The 14,546-nt window shown below is 42.0% G+C and overlaps 1 protein-coding gene across 1 annotated transcript; it reads left to right on the top strand.

Moving 5' to 3' along the window:
- The first annotated feature begins 10,349 nt into the window (after positions 1-10,349).
- LOC119993753 (glucan endo-1,3-beta-glucosidase 5) lies at positions 10,350-14,220 on the top strand. The gene is made up of 2 exons (XM_038840976.1): positions 10,350-11,176; positions 13,032-14,220. Exons 1-2 carry the CDS (start codon positions 10,845-10,847, stop codon positions 14,143-14,145), a joined length of 1,446 nt encoding a protein of 481 aa, XP_038696904.1. The 5' UTR covers positions 10,350-10,844; the 3' UTR covers positions 14,146-14,220.
- The last annotated feature ends 326 nt before the right edge of the window (positions 14,221-14,546 follow it).

The raw sequence follows: 14,546 nt of genomic DNA, 5'->3' as shown, positions 1-14,546 counted from the left end.
CTCCCTGCGAGATAATGCGTCCGCGGCTTTGTTTTCTAACCCCGGACGATATTGTATCTCAAAGTCAAACCCCATCAACTTGAGGATCCATTTCTGCTGCCCTTCATTCATCAAACGCTGATCTAAGAGAAATTTCAAACTGACTTGATCGGTACGAACCAAAAATTTCCTACCCAATAAATAGTGGCGCCATTTGTGAGTAGCAAATACAATTGCCATGAGTTCCCTCTCGTACACAGATTTAACTTGAGCCCGAGGAGAAAGAGTTTGGCTAAAATAAGCAATTGGATGGCCTTCTTGCATCAAAACAGCCCCCACTCCACTGCCCGAAGCATCGGTTTCAACAACAAATAATTTAGAGAAATCCGGTAGTGCCAATACAGGAACACTGACCATTGCTTGCTTAAGAGCTTCGAAAGCCACCTGAGCTTGTTCTCCCCAAGTGAACGCATTTTTCTTCAACAACTTTGTTAGGGGTGCTGCCAAATGACCGTAATTCCTGACAAACCTACGGTAATAACCGGTGAGGCCCAAAAAACCCCGCAGAGATTTAATATTTGTAGGTGAGGGCCAAGTGGTCATGCTTTGCAGCTTGGAAGTATCGGCTGCCACCCCAGCAGCTGATATTATGTGCCCCAAATACTCCACGTGAGATTGTGCAAAAGAGCATTTTTTCTTATTCATCACCAGCTCGTGCTGCTGCAGAATGCCAAAAACAGTTTTGAGATGTTGCAAGTGGGAGAAGAAATCCTTACTGAACACCAAGATATCATCAAAAAAAACCAAGATAAATTTTCGAAGGAAGGGTTTGAAAATTTCGTTCATCAACGACTGAAATGTAGATGGGGCATTGGTGAGCCCGAATGGCATAACTAGGAACTCGTAATGGCCCTCGTGCGTGCGAAATGCTGTTTTTTCTGTGTCTTCCTCCCGAACTCGTATTTGGTGATACCCAGATTTCAAGTCTAACTTGGAAAAAATGGTAGCACCATATAGCTCATCCAGAAGTTCGTCGATGACAGGAATAGGAAATTTATCCGGCACGGTCAGCTTGTTCAAAGCTCGATAATCGACGCACATCCGCCACCCACCGTCTTTCTTTTTCACCAATATCACAGGACTAGAGTTAAGGACTATTGCTTGGTTTTATAATACCTGCTGCCAACATCTCTTTAATTAATTGCTCAATCTCTGTTTTTTGATAGTAAGGGTAGCGATACGGCCGTATATTCGGGGGTGAGGCTCCCTCATGCAACCTGATAGCATGATCCTGAGGGCGAGACACCGGTAAACCCCCCTTGGGAAGAAAAAGGGAAGCATATTCTGTCAACATAGCTGCTATATCACGGCAGTACTGCTCTGGCAAGTCATTCAAACTGCAAGTGTCCTCTTGTTGTGATGTTACCTGACATGCCCCAAATTCAATCATGAATCCCACATCTTCCTTTTTAAGGAGTTTCATCATAGTCTTGAGGGATACAATAGTTTTTGAAAGAGTTGGGTCACCTTGCCAAGAAACCCTTTGGCCATTCACACTAAATTTCATTGTCAATGTGCGGTAATTGGTTGAAATATCTCCTAGTTTCCTCAACCAGGCTACCCCCAAAACCAAGTCAGCACTGCCCAAATCCAGAACATGAAAATTCTCACTTAAAAACACTCCCTGGACCTCCAATTTAACATCTCTACAAACACCCCTCCCTTGAACACGAACACCATTCCCAACTTGAACTGCAAACTGCCTTCTTGTGTCCAGGGGAATTTGGAGTAACTGAACCACTTCGGAAGAGATGAAATTGTGGGATGCCCCGCTGTCCACTAAAATGATAATTTCTCGACCGTCCAACGTGCCTCGCACCTTGAGAGTACTGTTGCTAGTAGAAAAACCCATAATGGAGTTCATCGATAGTTCTATAGGGTTGTCCTCTCCTTCAGGAACTTCTGTCATCTCCAAATTTTCTTGTTGGCTTGAAAGATCATCCCCAACTTCCTCCTCCTCTGCCATAATCAAAACTTGCAGAAGGCGATTCTTGCATACGTGGCCCGGGTGAAATTTTTCATCACAATTAAAACACAAGCCCTTTGCCCTTCTTTGTTGTGCTTCAGCCGCTGTCAATCTACGAAACGTATTGCGTCTTACCCCCGTCTGAGACATCTCACTAGGTTTATTGTCACGATGGTCCACTTTGGTAGATGGTGAAGGGCGCGGATCATACCGGCTTACAGAAGAAGGACGATGGGGTTCTGGTTGTCTGCCAAAGTTAGATATGGAGCCACTACCACGACTCGCTAAAACAAAAGAACGATGGAGCTGATTCTGTCTTGCTTGGGCCAAGGCCAAATTTCTCTCTTCCACCCTATGGGCTAACTCCATCAAACCTGCCAAGGTAAGAGGTGGACTCATTCTCACTTCGGCCCGTATCTCTTCTTTGAGCCCATTCACAAAAGCCCCAGCCAACATCTCTTCACTCACATCTGGTAACTGGGCAGAAATATGCTCGAACTTTTCGCGATACTCTGCAACGCTTCCTTCTTGCCGTAAAGCAACCAAACTCTCATAACTATTGCCCTCCTGTGAGTTTCGAAAGCGCCGAATCAAAGCTGATCGGAAAGTGGTCCATGTTGCAATAGGTGTTCTCGTTTCAACCCACTGATACCAACTCAGAGCTCGACCCTCGAGACAAACCGCTGCTGCCATAACCTTCTCTTCGTCTCTGATCTGATTCACCGTGAAGTATCTCTCAGCTCTAAACAGCCACCCTGCGGGATCGTCACCAGAAAAAATCGGCAGTTCCAGCTTTCGTCTGCCTAGCTCTAACTCCGACGGAGGTTTCTTCTCGTCTCCCTCATTGGAAGTACGAGACGAGTCTCCCTCACCTTTCTCCTTCCCTGTCTCGGATAGATCTCGTGCCTTGAGAAGATCACGCATCTCCGACATGTAAATCTTGATAGCCTCCATGTCAACTTGTAAACTCCCCACTGAACCCTTCAACTCAGAGACTTCCTTCTCCAACGAATCTGCTCTACCGTCCATTTTCGATCTGACCATATCCAGGACGATGCTCCGATACCAGTTGATAAGATCGAACTCAAACACACACAGCTGATACGATTACCAAAGATAATTGATAGATAGATGGACTAGATCTGGAGTGCCAAAGATAAACAGAACAAGAACAACCTAGCCTTCGAGGGGCGTAGGACCTCCTTACTTTCTTGACCTAATTTCTGGTTTCTTCCTCTACTGAAAGCTAGCCCTTTTAACTACAGACAAAGACTAAAATAATACTCGAATAACAATACTACAGGTGGACCACTAATACCCAGCCATAAGTCACACCTATTTCTTACCTTTCCTCTCATACACAATATTAATGGGCCTATCAGCCTGCATCCTGGCACTCCTCTAGAATAGCATTTTTGGCGTTGCTGTGGTTCTACCAAGGTAAATTGTGTGGCCTCAACTTTGGAACTTTTCAATGAAAAGATACATTCTGCTGGTTATACATATGAGACTGTGATGTATGATACTTAAAAAGAAGAAAAATTCCTAGAAAAGCCTTTACAAGTACATAAAAAAGAAACGTGGATGGTGACCTCGATTTCATGAGTGCCCTTTTAGCCCACAAGTGTTCAATGGTTAGGACAGCTGTTCTTCGGAGTTCTAAACCTGCTCTCTTCTATCACCAACCCACCCCACCCCCTCCAAAAGAACTGCAGATATTTTATGCTTCTGACTTTATTTTTTTCATGTGGAATGTGATACAGGTCTGGTATGAATGGTGTGTGACTTGCCCCTCGTCAAGGATCTCAACACCCATCCACAACAGCAATGGTCGCTCGAATTGGGTTGGCCTTTAGGAACAAGTACAGCCTGCTTAAACATCGGACTGCAATCAGATCTATTGTCAGCCCTCTTGGATGATGCTATTGTATTTTCTAGCGAATCAGGAGGAGGGGTGTTGTATTAATATCTTGTCTTTAATTTATGTTTTCCTTTTCATTTTGGTTGTATGAATGGATAAGTGCGCTAAAGCGAACTGCATTCATGTTTCAGTTTATTCATAAATATGAATTGGTGATCTTTTTTACCTGAAAATATGCTGTTGCTATGTTATACTTGTCAGTCAGCGCAAGTCTTGTAAATCATGTAAAGAAAGCAACCCCGGAAAAAATTTCTTGGTCTTGTAAGTCATGCAATCAAAACAACCACAATAGAAAACAAGTGCATCATTAAAGAAAGCAACCCCAGAGAAATTTCTTAGTCTTGTAAGCCATGTAAACAAAACAACCACAATAGAAAACAAGTGCTTTGATAAACAAGTGCATCATTATTTAATGGAACATTCGCATCATTAATGTGTTAGGAAGCCCATGGGCTGGTCACTAGTCTGGGCCTTTTATGTGTCTGGGTGTTGTGTAGTAGCGTATCTCGTTAGTTGCGAGGTTGTATAAGTGCCTCTTTTGGTGTTCTTTACGTTTTTATCCAAAAACAATCTTCAGTTGTGTTCCTTTAGGGTTTTCTGTATTTCCTTTCTTTAGTGTTGAACTTGATTTTCTCAGTACTAGAAGTCTGGTTCTTATCATCTGGTATCAGAGGCAGGTTAGTGTTGCGCATGGTCCTTACTCGAAAGCAGAAACAAGACATGGAGAAGGAGCTTGTCAAGGCGGCAGAAAGGACAGAACAACGCTTTCAGACATTGGAACAGCAGTTCGAGGCAAGATTCCAGAAAAATGAACAGCAGATGCAGAGGCTGGTAGATTTGGTCGCAGGAATGAGTGTACAGCTGGAGAAGATGTCGAGTAGTGCACCAGGATTGCAAAATGATCAGGAGTCTACAAAGATCTCAAAGCTGGTGGAAGGAGTCTCGAAGGTCTCTCCGGAGACGTTGAATCGGCGAGTCGAAGTGGGAACTCTTCCAAAGGGGACACGAATGGATTTCCCAAAGTTCGATTCAGGAGATCCATCAGAGTGGGTTTATTGTGCAGAGCAATTTTTCGATCTTAACCAAACACCTCCAGATTTGCAGATCAGATTCTCATCTTTTTATCTTCGGGGTGAGGCGTTACAGTGGTTCAAGTGGATGAACAAGACTGTGGTTTGGGATGGTTGGAAACAGTTTACTATTGCAATCGCGGCTCGTTTCGGGCCAAGCCAGTTTGAAGACTATGCAGAGGTGTTGGCGAAGCTAAGACAAACGGGGTCGGTGCGAGATTATCAAAAGGCGTTTGAGAAGTATGCGAACATGGTAGAAGGGTTGCCTGAAGGGTTTTTAATTAGTTGTTTCGTTGGTGGGCTGATAGATGAGATCCGTATGGAGGTCAAGGTTTTAAGACCTTCCACTCTGATATCGGCAATGGCGTTAGCCAGATTGATGGAGGATAAACTGAGTGCAAGACGTGGGAAGCAGATGCCGTTTAAACCTAAGGTGCAAGAGGAGAAGGTTTCTGCAGGATTACCGCCTGTGAAACGTTTGACTCCTACAGAAATGGAAGAGAGGAAGAAGAAGCAATTGTGTTACAATTGTGATGAAAAGTGGGTGGCAGGACACAAGTGTAAACAAAAAACCTTGTTCCTACTCGAGGAATGGGAAGAGGTAGTTCCGGATAATAGTTTGGGTACTGAACTGGGTGCGCCACAAGCACTTCATATATCAATTGCTGCACTGGGAGGGTCCATTACTCCTCAAACTATGAGAGTCACGGTTTGCATTAGAAATCAGCCCTTTACAGCCTTGATTGATTCCGGAAGCACTCACAATTTTCTCCACCCCAGATTAGTTTCAAAATTGGGTTGCAAGTTGGAGAATAACTCGGCTATGGAAGTTAAAATCGCGGATGGTAGGAGTATGAGTAGTTCAGGTTTTTGTCCGTCTGTGCAGGTTCACATTGATCAATATAGAGGGGCTGTTGATTTTTTTGTTCTCAAACTAGGGGGTTGTGATGCCATCTTGGGTATGGCTTGGTTGAAAACTCTTGGAGAAGTGAGATGGGATTTCGACCATCTTCGGATGTGGTTTATTAGTGATGGTAAAGAAGTGGCTATTACGGGATTATCATCTCAACCTGTCCAAGTTATTGAGGCGTGTAGAATGGAAAGACTGTTGAAGGTGCCAGAGCCTTTGGGAGTAGTGGTGACTCCTGTTGTTCCATATTCCTACTTCAAGAGGGAGGCTGAACTCAGACAAATACAGAATAGTACAGCTCCAGAGGTTGAAGCATTGATTCAGCGCTTTAGCAGGATTTTTGATGAACCTATTGGTCTACCACCTATGCGTAAACAGAATCACAAAATACCTACTCTACCGGGGAGTACTCCAGTGAATGTTCGGCCCTACCGATATGCACACTTTCAAAAGGCTGAGATTGAAAGGTTAGTTAGTGACATGTTGGCAGCTGGCACTATTCGGTATTCTTGCAGTCCGTTTTCGTCGCCGGCCTTGTTGGTTCGAAAGAAAGATGGCACTTGGAGGCTTTGTGTAGATTATAGGGCACTCAATAACATCACTATCAAAGACAAATATCCCATTCCAGTCATCGATGAGCTGCTGGACGAATTACATGGGGCAGTAATCTTCTCTAAACTAGACCTTCGAGCGGGGTACCACCAAATTAGAGTTGATGACGCAGATGTGGCCAAAACGGCCTTCCGAACTCATGATGGGCATTTCGAGTTTTTGGTAATGCCTTTTGGCTTAACCAATGCTCCGGGTACATTTCAACAACTCATGAATGCAGTCTTTCAGCCATATCTTCGGAAATTTGTGGTCGTTTTTCTTGACGACATATTGATTTATAGCTCCACCATGGAGCAGCACTTACGACATTTGGAGCTTGTGTTTTTGAGTTTGCAGGAGCACGAATTGTTTGTGAAACTTTCCAAATGTAGTTTTGGGGTGCCGCAGGTGGATTATTTAGGTCATGTGATCACCGCTGAGGGAGTCGCAGCCGATCAAACCAAAATTCAGAGCATGCTTGACTGGCCCCCTCCATCTTCGTTGACTGCCTTGCGAGGTTTCCTAGGACTTACAGGGTATTACCGAAAGTTTGTGAAGGATTATGGCAAACTTAGTGCTCCGCTCACTAATCTCTTGAAGAAAGGGCAATTTCAGTGGTCGGGGGAGGCAACGGATGCATTTGAAGTTCTGAAAAAGGCGATGAGTTCGACACCAGTGTTGGTGCTGCCTGACTTTTCCAAACCATTCGTGATTGAAACTGATGCTAGTGGTGTGGGTTTGGGGGCTGTGTTAACTCAAGGAGATCGACCTATCGCTTTTGCTAGCAAGCATTTGGCTCCAAAACATTTGGGTTTGTCCACGTATGAAAAAGAATTGTTAGCTGTGGTGTTCGCTGTGAATAAGTGGCGATCTTATTTAATTGGCCACAAGTTTGTCATCAAGACTGATCATGAAAGCATCAAACATCTCTTAGGCTCGCGGACCCACACACCTTTGCAACAAAAGTGGATTACTAAATTGTTAGGGTATGATTTTGAGATTGTTTATCGGAAGGGGGTGGATAACACGGTGGCGGATGCTTTGTCTCGTAGAGAAAGAATTGAAGATGTTATATGTGCTATCTCTAATGTGGAACCAGTGTGGCTGGAAGAATTAAAAGAAGATTTGGCTTCCGACCCGTGGGTGCTGGAAATGAAGGAGAAGTTACATCATTCTTCATTTTTAACTAAAAATTATGCGATAGAGAATGGATGTTTGAGATATAATGGGAGAATAGCCCTTAGTCCTAACTCTGTTTGGAGACAGAAGTTGTTGTACGAGATGCATGATAGTCCGATGGCAGGTCACGAGGGTTACAGGAAAACTATTCACAGAATTCTTCGAAGCTTTTATTGGCCTGGTGTTCGCACTTTTGTCAAACAGTACATTGCAGAATGTGACATTTGTCAGAGGCAAAAATATGAAACCATAAGAGCACCGGGATTACTACAGCCCCTGCCTGTCCCAGAGGAGATTTGGTCGGAGTTGACCATGGATTTCGTAGAAGCATTACCAAATTCGAATGGGTATACGGTTATCATGGTAGTGGTGGATAGACTTTCCAAAGGAGCTCATTTTGCAGCTCTACGACATCCTTTTACTGCCATCTCAGTAGCACAAGCTTTCATGGAAAATGTGGTGAAATTGCATGGAATACCGAAGTCGGTGGTAAGTGACCGCGATAAAGTATTTGTGAGTAAATTCTGGTCGGAGTTATTCAAGTTGCAGGGTACTCAACTGAACCTGTGTTCAGGTTACCATCCGCAAACTGATGGGCAATCGGAGGTAGTAAATCGCTGTCTTGAGACTTACCTTAGATGTTTTTCAGGACAACATCCAAAAAAATGGACCCGTTGGTTGGCTTGGGCAGAGTACTGGTTCAATACCTCATATCACTGTGGGCTTAAGATGTCTCCTTATGAAGCTACTTATGGGAAACCTCCACCTACTCTGCTAGCGTATGAGCCTGGGACAGCCAAGGTAGAAGCAGTCGCAGAAGAGTTAAAAAGTCGAGATCAACTGTTACGACAGTTGAAGACTAATTTGGTAGAGGCTCAAAATCGAATGAAACAATTTATGGATCAACATCGCACGGAAAGGCATTTTGAGGTTGGCGATATGGTTTTCCTTAAATTGCAGCCTTATAGGCAGCACACTGTGCAGTGGAGGGGTAATATGAAGTTGGCTCCCAAGTATTATGGTCCCTACGAAATACTCACCAAAGTTGGTGCCGTGGCTTACAAACTCAAGCTCCCTGATGGGTCACGGGTTCATCCAGTCTTTCACGTATCCTGTCTTAAGAAAGCTATTGGCAAGAAGGTGGTTACAATGGGTGAGTTACCGAAGTTTACTGAAGATGGGGTACTTCAACTTGAACCCTTGTGTTTCTTGGAGCAAAGGCAGATTAAGAAAAGGAGAAAGGATCAATTGGAGTTCTTGGTACAGTGGGTAGGTTTACCAGCAGACGAGGCTACTTGGGAGGAGGCATCAAAGTTTGTGGAACGTTTTCCTCACACACAATCTTGGGGACAAGATTGTTCTTTCAAGGGAGGAGTAATGTTAGGAAGCCCATGGGCTGGTCACTAGTCTGGGCCTTTTATGTGTCTGGGTGTTGTGTAGTAGCGTATCTCGTTAGTTGCGAGGTTGTATAAGTGCCTCTTTTGGTGTTCTTTACGTTTTTATCCAAAAACAATCTTCAGTTGTGTTCCTTTAGGGTTTTCTGTATTTCCTTTCTTTAGTGTTGAACTTGATTTTCTCAGTACTAGAAGTCTGGTTCTTATCATAATGTTATTCAGGAACCTTCAGACATGTGGGCTTTGTTAAGAAAATCAGCACAATGGACAAGAATTAGAAACAACACCACATAATTTTTAGCGTGAAAAATCTCAAAGAGGTAAATAATCACGGGGACCTTTAAGTCACTTAAAACTTCGATTATATAAATGGGATTGCAAAACTTCATCAATAAGTGGATCACTCGCACAATACAAATATTGTATAGCTTCAATTCATGGATATGCCTCACAAATTGGTTCACTCACATTTTCTCTCTGACTCACTTTCTCTGAGGTTTTCTTTTTCTCTCTCAAAGGCTCTCTGTTATTCTCTCGCCACTCTCTGTTACTGCGCTCACACTTGCAGCTTACTCACATCTGCTCTGTCTTACTAGTGATACCGAATTCATATGAAAAGAAAGACTATCTTTCTTCATACTTGTAGACCCGTGAGACATGCATTCAATAAATGTTTGCATGTGTGTGGACCTAAGGCATGCAGTATATTCAATAAGCCATGTAAGTATTTATTTAGGCATGCTAGCAACAAATACTTCCATGCTTGTGAACAGCTAAGGCATGCAACTCTTGCATGCAAGATAAGACATGCATGGACACCTCTGGTAATAGATGACCCCACGTGGGACATCCTAATCAGTTCAGAAAATCTAATGGAACATTCGCATCGTTATTCAGGGGACTTCAAACGTGTGGGCTCATAATCAGTTGCAAGAACCCGACAATTTTCCCCTTTTTGATCTACTTCCACTTAAAATTAGTGCTCCCGAGCATTAATAATGCGACCAAGTGTCTCATGATGCAACCAACTCTCCACAATTGATGACCTGTTTCAAACCTTAGTCCATGACCACAAAAGTCCTTGAGAAACTGGACTTTTGTGGTCCATGATGTGCCGAAATTTCGATCAAAGCCTAAAGTCAGCCCATAATGAAAGATACGCCCAAGTTTCTTGTAAAAGTGGAGGGAAGTGCAACAGAACAGCAATAGATGAGTTTACAAAAAAATAGACGTGTTTATACCTTTCTTTAAATATTGTTCTCTTCGGAGACGAGAACAATTTACCTTTCTTTAAATACTATAAATTATTTGCGAAAGGAAAAAAGGAAAAGAAAAAAGTCTTCCATAGATTTTGTTGATTTCCAGAACAAGAGATCATCCAAAACTACGATTGATGATTTCCAGAACAAGAGATCATCCAAAACTACGATCTTACTTTCTGTCAATCTCTCTCCGTTTTGATGATTGTGATGTTGATGCTGACCAGAAAGATTTAAAAGTAGCAGCTTTCCTCTTTATGGATTATTCTCAGCTCAAGTAAAGAGCTTGTTTTACAGTTCAAAATTTCTTATCATAGTAGCTTGAATTTTTACTGTCTCTCTCTCTTCCTACTTTTCCTTTGTGAATTGTGATTCTCTTTATCAACCATCTCAAAATTATGGCACCATTAATAAAGCCATGTATACCTTTCTAATTAAAGAATCGATTGGATTCAATCATTTCTTATTGTTACTGTTAACTATTTATGTGTTGGGTCCTATAATCAAAAACGCATATGAGTTTCAGAGGAGCCTTGTTGACGCTGCTCTTGTTGATGATGGTGATGGTAGTGGTGGATGGGATTGGAGGAAACTGGGGAATGCTGGCAACGCACCCTCTGCCGCCATCAACTGTGGTGAAGATGCTGCAGGACAATGGAATCAAAAAGGTTAAGCTTTTTGATGCGGATTCAGCCAGTTTGACTGCTCTCAGCAATTCTGGGATTCAGGTTATGGTTGGCATCCCCAATGACATGCTCTCTACTCTTGCGAGTAGTGTGGAAGCTGCTGAAAATTGGGTTGCCATGAATATCTCGGCCCATATCTCCTCCAATCGTGTTGACATCAGGTAAGCTGTTGTTTCTTCCATTTCCTGGATTTTGTCAAGATAAATGAAAATGGATGAGATTGATTTGCAGATTAATTGTTTGGGTTTAGGAGCTGAGAGCATTAAGTTGATTGATGTAGTATTGTGCAGTTCATTCACCCTTTGCTGTGGCATATCAGGTTTCGTGTGATTTCCTATTTTCTATCAGCTTTTTGTATTGAAGAAGATAAAGAATTGTAAGACAAATTAAATCTTTGGTCAGAATTTAGCTGTTTGGAAGGGGTGAATCTTATTGTTTAAATTATTACTCTGGCACTCCCCTCACTTGTGGGAACATTTTGGTGTTTTACTGAGGTTTTGATACCAAGTGAAACATTACTTCCATAAAAAGTTAAGCCGGTGGAAATGGTGAATCTTTACTATTTATGGCTTAGGGTTGCTCAATTCTCTCCATGGACAAACATTTCACTTTTTTGTCCGATTCTGAACAAAAACTTGGTTAAGTTGATTGATGTAGTATTGTGCAGTTCATTCACCCTTTGCTCTGGCATATCAGGTTCCATGTGATTTCCTGCTTTCTATCAGTTTTTTTTGTATTGAAGAATATAGAGAACTGAAAGACAAATTAAATCTTTGGTCAGACTTGAGCTGTTTGGAAGGGGTGAATCTTTTTATTTAAATTATTACTCTGGCACTCCCCTCACTTGTGGGAACATTTTGGTGTTTTACTGAGGTTTTGATACCAAGTGAAAAATTCTTATCGTAAAAAGTTAAGCTGGTGGAAATGGTGAATCTTTACTATTTGAACGATTGCTTGAAACATCAACGAGTTTTAGAATGCAATAGGGCATGATTAATATTAAGAAGTGGAGGTATTTTTTTTGACTTGTACCTTTGATCAAACTTTGTTTTATTTCAGCATGAAAATTTAAATCCACTATGGTTCCTCACTTGGAAACAGTGCCGATTTCTCTTTTGCTATGATGTTTATGAAATTCTTCTGTATTTGCTCTTCATAATGAAGTTGCTATGTTCTAGTACTCAGTGTCTGGTAGCTTCAATCCTTGATTTTGTACGGAAGCAAGATAGGCATTTCCTTGAGTAGAGATTGGCAGATTGAAATGACAGGCTTGAGCAACTTTTGAACAGAAATCATATCCTCCTTTAGTTTGCATTGTCTTATTATTTATGTCTTATTTTCACTCTGGATTTACTTTTCTTTTGCACGGGTGTGCTCTCTTACTGTATCGTTAGAGTTTATCTGTGACCCTGCATCTGAAAAAATAAGAAAGAAAAAAGGAGTTTCTCCCTTCATTTTGAGGAAGACTTTCGTAACTGTAAGGTTTGTCAGCATCTATATCGTATATGTCCTATCATATTTTCATTCTCACTGATTATGTCTGCAGTATGCACCTCTGCGTTGGAGTAAAAAACTCATTTCTTATTCATTTGGGAAATCAGTAAGGGCCACCACAACTCATCTACTATTGTGGAGGTCAAGTGAGTGTGGTTTGGGTTTTTTGGTTAACCCCCATCATGATGTTATTTATCTGCATATTTGGCATAAGCTGTTCGTGTAAATATGGGAATAATTGTTTCAATGTGAGCAGGTTATGTAATAGATTTGTTTGTTGATCAATGACCATATGAAGTCAACCCACCAGATTTGCATTAAAATGAAGGAATTGATGTTTGGTTTTTATCTTAGAATTTGTCTTCATCTTTTTGAGAAAGTTTGCATTTTTTTTAGATAAATTATTTGTTTTGTTAGATGTATGCGAAATCAAATATAGTTTTTGGCTTAGTCAATTCGAGCTCGCATTGATTCATCTTAGTTTCTTCTCTCTTATTCACCAATTATTGTGTTCTTTTCAAGATGTGTTGCAGTTGGGAACGAGCCATTCCTATCCACATATAATGGAAGCTTCGAAGGAACAACTCTTCCTGCTCTTCAAAATATCCAGGCGGCTCTTATAAAAGCTGGTTTAAGCACTCAAGTAAAAGTCACTGTCCCTCTCAATGCTGATGTATACCAAAGTGCTTCAAATCTTCCTTCTGATGGTCACTTCCGGCAAGATATCCATGATCTTATGCTATCGATCATTAAGTTCTTAAATGACAATGGAGGTTCCTTCACTGTCAACATCTATCCCTTTATAAGCCTCTACAAGGACCCCAATTTCCCCATTGACTACGCCTTCTTTGATGGCTATTCAAATCCCATAAATGATGGTGGAAGAATATATGACAACGTGTTTGATGCAAACTTTGATACTCTTGTTTGGGCCTTACAGAAAAATGGATATGGAAACTTGTCTATAGTTGTTGGGGAGATTGGATGGCCTACTGATGGAGACCACAATGCAAATTTGAAGTATGCCCAAAAGTTCAACCAGGGGTTTATGTCTCGCTACACTGCTGGCAAAGGAACCCCAATGAAAGCTGGCCCTCTGGATGCTTACTTATTTAGCCTTATAGATGAAGATGCTAAAAGTGTCCAGCCGGGTAATTTTGAGCGGCATTGGGGTTTGTTTTACTTCGATGGACAGCCCAAGTATCAGCTTAACCTTGGGGTGACAAACTCCAGTGGTTTGGTAGCAGCAAAGAATGTACATTATTTGGCTCAGAAATGGTGTGTGATGTCTACAACGGCAAGCCTTGATGACCCACGAGTGCCACCTAGTGTGAGCTATGCTTGTGGGCATGCAGACTGCACTAGCCTTGGCTATGGGTCTTCATGTGGAAATTTAGATGGACGCGGAAATGCTTCCTATTCATTTAACAGTTACTACCAGCAGAATAACCAGCTAGACAGTGCTTGCAGATTCCCAAATCTTTCAGTTGTGACAGAGAATGACCCCTCTGTCAGGGATTGCAATTTTAGGATCATGATCGACCTTACAGGTGCAGGAGTAGTAGGTGCTGGTTCTTCATGCAAGCCTTTCGGTGTGGTGGTATCTTTGTTTATGTTTCTACTTGCACTTACATGACTTCCAGGTGTTCCTTTGGATTGGATTGTGTGCATTTTTTCAGTTCCTATATATAGAGAACATATTGAGCATTTACTGGTTATTAGTTAAGATGAAATTTTCTGAATTAGTCTGAATCAGGCTAAACCAGCACCGCGTTTTGGGGTGGAAAAGCTTCTGCTCCCATTACTAACTAAATCTTGACGGGCCTTATCGACACTCCAATTTAGGACTGGTGCTCAATAACTTCTTTAGCCACCACATCTAACAATCACGTCGGACGTATGACTTGGATACAATTTGCGCTAATGCTGGTACCTGGTTCAACTTTAGATTGACTAATAATACATCAGCTGTTACTGTAAATATGCCCTTAAAGAGAATGAAAACACTCTGTGGTTTGTACCCAACGGTCGTGTGTT

Source organism: Tripterygium wilfordii, chromosome 23, assembly GCF_013401445.1.
Source record: "Tripterygium wilfordii isolate XIE 37 chromosome 23, ASM1340144v1, whole genome shotgun sequence".
NCBI classification, from domain to species: Eukaryota; Viridiplantae; Streptophyta; class Magnoliopsida; order Celastrales; family Celastraceae; genus Tripterygium; species Tripterygium wilfordii.
This window is presented reverse-complemented; position numbering and strand designations above follow the sequence as displayed.